The sequence below is a fragment of the Drosophila suzukii genome, chromosome 3 (assembly GCF_043229965.1).
Source record: "Drosophila suzukii chromosome 3, CBGP_Dsuzu_IsoJpt1.0, whole genome shotgun sequence".
NCBI classification, from domain to species: Eukaryota; Metazoa; Arthropoda; class Insecta; order Diptera; family Drosophilidae; genus Drosophila; species Drosophila suzukii.
In genome coordinates, this window is record NC_092082.1 from 87,304,279 (window position 1) to 87,311,630 (window position 7,352).

Sequence of the window (7,352 nt, forward strand, 5' to 3'; positions counted from 1 at the left end):
TCATAATTCAGACCTCGCTCGCCGGCAGAATTCCCCGACCTGGTCAGACAAACTTTGCCGGACTGGGGGAAATCTTTCAACTTTGTCTGGGCTTGGTACGAGGAAAGTGGCTAGCCATTTCTCTTTTCACCCCCCACTGCCTTAAAATCGCACTTTGAACCACTTTGGTGGCGTTTATTGATTCCAATGATGACCCCAAATTGCAGCAATGAAAGTTGACCAGGCAACTGGGGCCTTCGCCATTTGGGGCAGGCGGAAATGGGAAATGGGAAATGGGGCGGGGCTGCCTCCCCAGCAAGGTGAAACCGAGCCTTAGGCCTTGACATTTTGTGCCCTTTGGCGATTTTACGAGAGCTTGGCATAGTATTTAATTAAAATGAAACGCAATCACACCCACATATGTATGTACCTCATATAGGGAGCTCACTTAATCCATCTGCACTTCGGGGGAATACCTTCGCTGCTGCATTTTGCGGCAATAAATTCAAAACCAACTGCGTGTGATGCTCAACAAACTGGCAACTAACACACAGATACACACTGTGGCAAGGGGGTATGGGTGCAGACACACACACACAGGCACTCGCCCGGAAACACTCATACGCAGTGTGGCCCAGTGCAGTGCTGATCTCTCCTGTGGGCTCCTCTGCACATTTTTGTTACCAAGATTTTAGCTGTCAGCAAGTTGGGCGACTTAATTTGAATTTACGGCACCGCCAGGGGCGTACTCCCCCCTCTCTCTGGGGGGCCTAGCTATTATTTTGCACAAACAGTATTAAATACTAGGTTCGGGTTCTGTTCTGGTTCTGGTCCCCGTTCTGGTATAGTCCTGCTTCTATCTCCTTGCTCCTGCTCTCCAGGTCGAGGTCTGTCCAAGTAAACCTGTGTTCGTGCCTGCTCCATGGCTCCACGGCTCCATGGTTCCATGGCCCAGTGGGTGTGTGCCGCTTGGTTGTGCGTTGTGTGTGGGTGACAATAATATTCAAATTCCACTCTGTTGCAGTTCCACTGCCTTCGGGCAGCGAGCAGTGGGCGTTGGGCGGGTAATGGCCGCTGGGCGTGGCAATGACACTTTTACACTCCATATATCTGCCTAGGAAGTCGCCACTATCCCGGTTACCCTTTCAAGTGCACCGAGAAAAGTGGCTTAAACAAACAACTAATCGTTATAGAACATTTTAAGCATAAGTTATAACAATTACTTTAAAAATATCAATGTAGACAAGGGATTTTTACTTCGTTTTTACTTACAAAAGTGTCTTGGACTTTGAAAAACCACAAGATCTCCTAAATTTGTAACATCTCTCAAATTTGTATATCTGCTTTTTATATATTCAAAACAAATTATAAAAAAATCATATAAAAATGTGGTACTTCTCTAATATTTATAATTTCCTATGTATTTCTTCCTGTTTTAATAATAGCATGATTTTTATTGCATTCAGAAAAACCCTTCAAGTAAATTCTAGCTTTGGTCAAGTGTACGACCCGACTTACCACTCAGGCTGACCTATTTAAATGTAAACTTATTTTCGAGTCTAACCAAAGCATTTACTGCCTCCTTACTACTGAGTGGAAACATTTTATTTGGCCCGGAAAATAAATATAAATATGTTTGTGGTATATTTATGGGCCAGGCACTACTTTCTGCGAGTGCATTTCTCAAGCCCCGCCTGCGTTTTCATATTTATGTGTCTCCTGATAGCGCCGCTGCAGTCAAAAGTTTTTCTTCTAGCTTTCGGTTGTGTGTATATGCTAATACTTTAGCGCACATGGCAGGGCGCTATTATCGCGACTGCCACTTGGGCGTCGAACTTCCGCTCTGCTCCTGGGGCGCTCCTCTTTCTGGCCAGGATGGAGATGGGAATGGAGCTGGGAATGGGAATGGGAATGGAGGGCAGGATCTCCAGGCACTGAGCTCTCGGCACTGAGCCCTCAGCTCGATGGTAGCCCAGAAGCATTTGCAATTTCGGTTTGCATTCGAGAGCTCCAGTTTCCCTCACTCTGCTCACTCTGACTGTTGTAAAATGAATTTTACTTCATTTTGATATGTTCTCCCAGCTGGTTTTAGCACCAGGCACATAAATACTTGGGGGATGTGTGGGGCGTTCAGTTTGTTTTGCCACTATCGCAATGATAATAAATTTTATTAATCTCGTCGTCGCCCACACGCGGGGCAAAACAGCAACTGGAATGGATGGGGGAAGCTCTGGCTCTGGCTGATCAAGTGCTCAACTAGTCGAAGGCATTTGTAAAAGCGGTCGCCGACAAGGAGGAGAAAGGACGAAGGAGCAACCGTCGGCGTCCTGCCACTTATTTTCATTTACATTTCGTGGCAGCTGCCGCCGGAAGACACTGCATGCCGCTGCTGCAACTGCCACCACGCTCCCGAATTTATTATGTAATTATTGTTGTGCATTCTAATTGCGTGGCACATTTATTTGGCTTTCATTTCGCCCACTTGCGGGGAGTTCTTCCCAATTAGCCGAGCAGCAATTAGCGATGCTGGAATTGGCGAAAAACATGTTCCGATTATCACTTTGAGTGCCAGTTCGGCATTTTATTTAATTATAAATTTTAAAATAAAGTTAAGTAAAGTTTAAATATTCTAAGATATATAGCAAGAATTGCAGGTAAATTGAAAAGTTTTATCTGTTCGCTCTTTAATTAAAATGTAAAAAATGTTATCAAGATAGTACAAGTTTTTCTTTATGGCCTTAAAGAAACCTAAGTTTCCTGGTAATAGGAATAGCTTTTTTTGCCCACTTTCTTTGGGATCTCACTAGACATTTTCTCATGACTAAATGATGACCTCGTTCGCTTTCCATTAGTTCCGATTTGACCCACTGCAACGGGAGTTACCAAACTAATCAGCCCACTTTCAAAGCGGCGACCAGAAAATAAAGCCACCGCCCTGAGCGCAACTAAATCCCTGGGAAATCTCCGCCGTTCCAAAAACCAGGCTTACTTACTGTATATATATATGTGGTCCGCGCCACTCGTGCAGAAGCGAGCCCAACTGGCTAATCAAAAATTTATTTAATTTCTTGGCCACTCAAAGGCTGGCTGGTGAAAGTGCGTCCTGGCAACGTGGCATCCTGGCATCCTGGCATCCTGACATCCTGGCCGAAACCCCCCAAGACAGGGGGTGGTGGTCAGTAAATGCCGGGCATCAAATTTGATGATGTCAACCATGAGCCGGTGCGCTGTCCATGTCCTGTGCTGCAGATCCTGTGACTGCGGGAAATGCAGTCTAAAAACCAACAAATGCCGGAAATGCGCCGCTGCAGATGCCGCAGCTATTGCGATTAAACTTTCCGCATTAAATATTTCGCCCGGGTCCGCCAACGAAGTTGGTTGTCCTGTGTTGCAAGTGGAACTGGGAGCTGGGAGCTGGGAGCTGGGAGCTGGGAGCTGGGAACTGGAAACTGGGACGCCGGGCGGATGTTGCGGCTGCCTTTTCGCCAAATCTAATTGCAAATTTCATGTACATGCCCTGCCGATGGGCCACGCCCACTCGACAACTATATAAACACTGTGGCCACGGGCAACTGTCATTTTTTTTTGTTTGGATGCTGCTGTCTTGTTCGCGTTTCCCGTATGGCTGCAGTAAATCATGAAATTTATTTAGCAACATGCGCGCGCGTCCAGAAGTTCCGCAAAAAGCCGGCTAAATAAATTGCACAAATGTTGTCCGCACTTCGAGTGGCTGCTGGTGGATGTTGCCACCAACTTCCTTTCGACACAAAATTCCGCCTCCCCGGGGCGAAGTGTCATTAATTTTGATGTGTTTTTAATTCGGTTTTGTTGGGCTAACTCATTGACAAAGCCTCGAAAGAACACACGCCTCAGAGTGAAAGAGCGAGTGCCGCATGGAAATGCTGTTTGGGATTTAATTAAAACTAATGAAAACTTTGCTCCTCTTCGCCCCATTGTGGCCCCCTGCAGCCAGCAGTCAATCTTGCAATTTCTGCCCAACGACAAATGACAAGAGGCAGGACTGGTTTTAAGGTCCTGCAGCAGGACAATCTGCCAACTGGCACAAGCCAAGCCGAGCACTTGGCCGACATTTCCCCAAATCCAGACCAAAAGTGGGTGCTTTTTTGGGGCTGGAAAGGGGAGACCTTCAGATTCGACCTCCGGGCGAGATGACAGAGGAAAGTTGAAAACACTTTGGCCACAATTGCGCAAACCGAACAAAATGAGCTGCAACCACGCACTCGAGGCCACCTCGGAAATGAGCAATGAAAGTGCGTGGCCGTGCAATTAGACAACTCCTCCAGGAAGTGGCCAAGATGCAACTTTTATGGCAGGAAACTAGGGAAAAAGGTGCATGATTTTGGGCTAGTGGTTGGTTAGTAACCACGCCCTTGAATATAACATAATTTTATCTGTTTAAAAGATAAAACAATAAATTCGTTTAACAGCCTAATTGAAATTGTGAATACTGATAACATCTCCGTAATTATTGTTTTTTTTTTCTGATGAATTTAAATTGCACATAAACAATTTAAAGCTTTTGTTTAATGGCATTGAACAACGATAAAACAAATATTAATTGGGATGCGTAAGATAGTGTTTAATCACTTTTCTGTAAGGTCAATTTATAATGATAAAACATGAACGAAAGCTAATTTTTATATAATTTGTTAAGTATTATTAGATTTAGTAAGCTAACCTACAAAACAGCACTAAATTTTATTAAAATTTAAATGCAGAATTTATTAAAATATAATTGTAGCTTGTTTATCACAGAATATGTCATATTAAAATCCATTTATCATTTGATTAATTTGTTAATGTACACTTGTTTGCCATACTTCGAATGGTGACAGTTCATTGGCATGGAATAGTAATTTAAATTCCTCGTTAATTGACATTTAAAACCCACATTCCTTCGTGTCCTTTGGTAATTAAAAATATATTTGTTTGGAAAGCCTTCCAAATGAATTGAATAACTGAAATTGTAAGGGTCTCTTCCGATTTACTCTCTTTTCTTGCCGTGACAATATCTGACAGGAGTAGGAACCTTCAGGTAGGAGCTAGCTCTTCTGCGCAAAAGTGGTGATTTGACCCGCGAAGATGAGGTTTCGGGAAGGGACATCGGGCCAAAGGAACTCTCATCGATGCAATGGGAGTTTATGGTCATCGGGGTAGCCTCCTTTTCTCCTAAACTAGCAGGGTAGAAAATATTGATGATCGGAGCCTGCGAGGCTTTTAGTTTCTTGGCCTCGATAGCAATCTTCGATTCCAGGGACTTGACTTTTGTAATTGCCCGAACGGTGCAATTGGAGGCACCTCCAGCCGGTTTAATGGTCACCATGTAAGAGTACGAGGATCCCTCATTCAGGACTTTAGTGTCCTCGTGCTTAAGCTGTAGTTTCATGAGGAGATCGCCAATCTGGCTGATGATCTGCTCAGTCGTTGGAGTGAACTTCTGTTTTTTACTTACTGGTTTTGTGGAAATCTCAGGATGGTCTACCTTCTCGTCACCATCACGCTCAATCTCGAAGGTGCCCTCCCTGCGAAGACCTGGTCTATCGGAAACTGCAGGGCGGGCAGTTATCTCCGGAACCGATTCCGCCGATTCCAACATTATCTCCTCCTGCAGTTTCTTCAGCTGCTCCAGCTTGAGGCGAATCTGCTCCAGATTTGAGGTAGTCTGCAGCAGTAGGTTTCTCTCACTTAGGGTCATTTTTTCTTCCTCTTCTGAATCGACCCCGTCAATTCTAAGATTCCGCAAATCCTCCTGAAAACGGCGCTCATCCTCTGCATCTTTTAGCTTAGCCAGTGCCCGGGAACTTAGGTTAATGGGCATGTCCAGTTCCGGTGGTGGTGTCACATCCTCCAACTGAGGCACTTCGTTGCCCCCTATAAGTGCCTGCACCTTCTCCATCCTCTCCTTTTCTACTTGGCTTAGAACTGCTTCCAGATCGGATCGAACTGTGTAGGCCGAGCAGTCCACCAATATAAAGGGCACAGCCTGGTCATCTTCGCCAGGGGGCTGGGGCTGATCTTCAATGTCTGATGAGTTATCCTCTGGATTAACTGCATTCGATGGTCCAGGTTGCTCGGGATCTGGTGAGGTGGCTTTGCGGTTCTTCTTTTTTTCTTTCATGACGGCTAAGTAAAAGTTAGATTAATAAAATAAATTTTAAAAAAGAATTTAAAAGGTATTGAAAGATATATTTCAAATAATTATCAAGTATTGTCTGCACAAAATAAATGTGGTGCCCGATAGCACTCATAGCACTATCAAGAACAATTAAGACTCGATTTCAAGAACACCTGCTTTTGAAAAAGTTAGTTTTGATCTTGCTTTTAACTGTTCTCAATTTTTCTAAGTAAATTTTCTTATTTTCTGTTCTAAAGTAATCTAATTTTTCCCCGTGCACTTCCATATGTGCACCTCAACCAAAATCGCAAGTCAAATCGTCCGCGGCAATCGCATTGTGCTGCATTTGATTGTGGCCTGGCCAAGTCGGCAAAGCCGTGATTAGCCCAACACGGGGAACTCACCTGGTCGCCAGCAAGTCGATGCCGCTGCTCCCACGGTTGTTTCGCTCTTGTCCCGGCAGCAAACAGAAATTTAAATCCCTCAAAAGTACTCGCCAAGAGCGAAATTGAAAAGGATAAAAGTTCTGCGTGCCCCGGAATCAACAGGGACGAGCCTTCGGCCTTCAGCTTTCAGCTCCTGATCCAGCTCCTGCTCCTCGATTTTGTTGCTGCCCCGGCTCCTGGGCACTTGTGGCTGCCACTGGAACAAATAATGGATGCGGGTGAGGGTGGTGGACGGGGCGGGAACAGGAACACAATCCGTAAACCAAAACTTTATTTTGTGCTGATAAAAACTTAAATGTTGCTGCCGCTGCCACGCAATCGTAAATGTTTGATATCCCCAAAGGTTAACAATTTCCGTTGCCGCTTGGCTCTGCTTTTGCTTTGCTTTGGCCCAAGTTAGTTCTCCTCCTTGTTTTCTTTATTTTGTTTGGCAAGAATTTTGCGGTTGGCCAAGCGAACCGCACACATATAAATACGAACCTCCAGCTGGGGCGGTAGTGTCTTTGGGCTGTCTCTTCGACAGCTGGGGATGGCAATGGGAATGGCTTTCGGTTGTGTCTGGGATGGGTTCGGGATCCGGAACACGGTATATGGATATGGTGACTGCTAGAGAAAAGCGTACTCAGTGCAATTTAGACATCGGTGGGCTGCCGGCGGAAAGGGCAGTTCTGGGCTGTGCTGCCAGTTGAGTCCTGGAGCAGGTGTTTCCAAATTTTGATGTCCAAAAGTGGTTTTTCAAATGACACTGTGCCCGACTAAAAAGTCAGTGCTTCTTTGTGGCTTGAAAACTT

The 7,352-nt window shown here is 45.1% G+C and overlaps 1 protein-coding gene across 2 annotated transcripts; it reads right to left on the reverse strand.

Moving 5' to 3' along the window:
* Positions 1 to 4,704: 4,704 nt before the first annotated feature.
* Positions 4,705 to 7,330, reverse strand: LOC108011096 (uncharacterized). Of its 2 annotated transcripts, XM_017076165.4 has the most exons (3): positions 6,520 to 7,330; positions 5,453 to 6,123; positions 4,705 to 5,374 (listed from the first exon to the last, which is right to left on the reverse strand). In XM_017076165.4, the coding sequence occupies exons 2-3, from the start codon at positions 6,116 to 6,118 to the stop codon at positions 4,985 to 4,987; spliced, it is 1,056 nt and encodes a 351-aa protein (XP_016931654.3). In that variant the 5' UTR covers positions 6,119 to 6,123; positions 6,520 to 7,330; the 3' UTR covers positions 4,705 to 4,984. The 2 variants fall into 2 exon arrangements, with proteins under 2 accessions (XP_016931654.3, XP_016931653.3); XM_017076164.4 differs by having other exon boundaries at positions 4,707 to 6,123; positions 6,520 to 7,329.
* Positions 7,331 to 7,352: the final 22 nt, after the last annotated feature.

Coding starts and splice junctions, on each gene's coding strand:
- LOC108011096 (XM_017076164.4), bottom strand. CDS start 6,118: ATGAAAGAAAAAAAGAAGAACCGCAAAGCCACCTCACCAGATCCCGAG.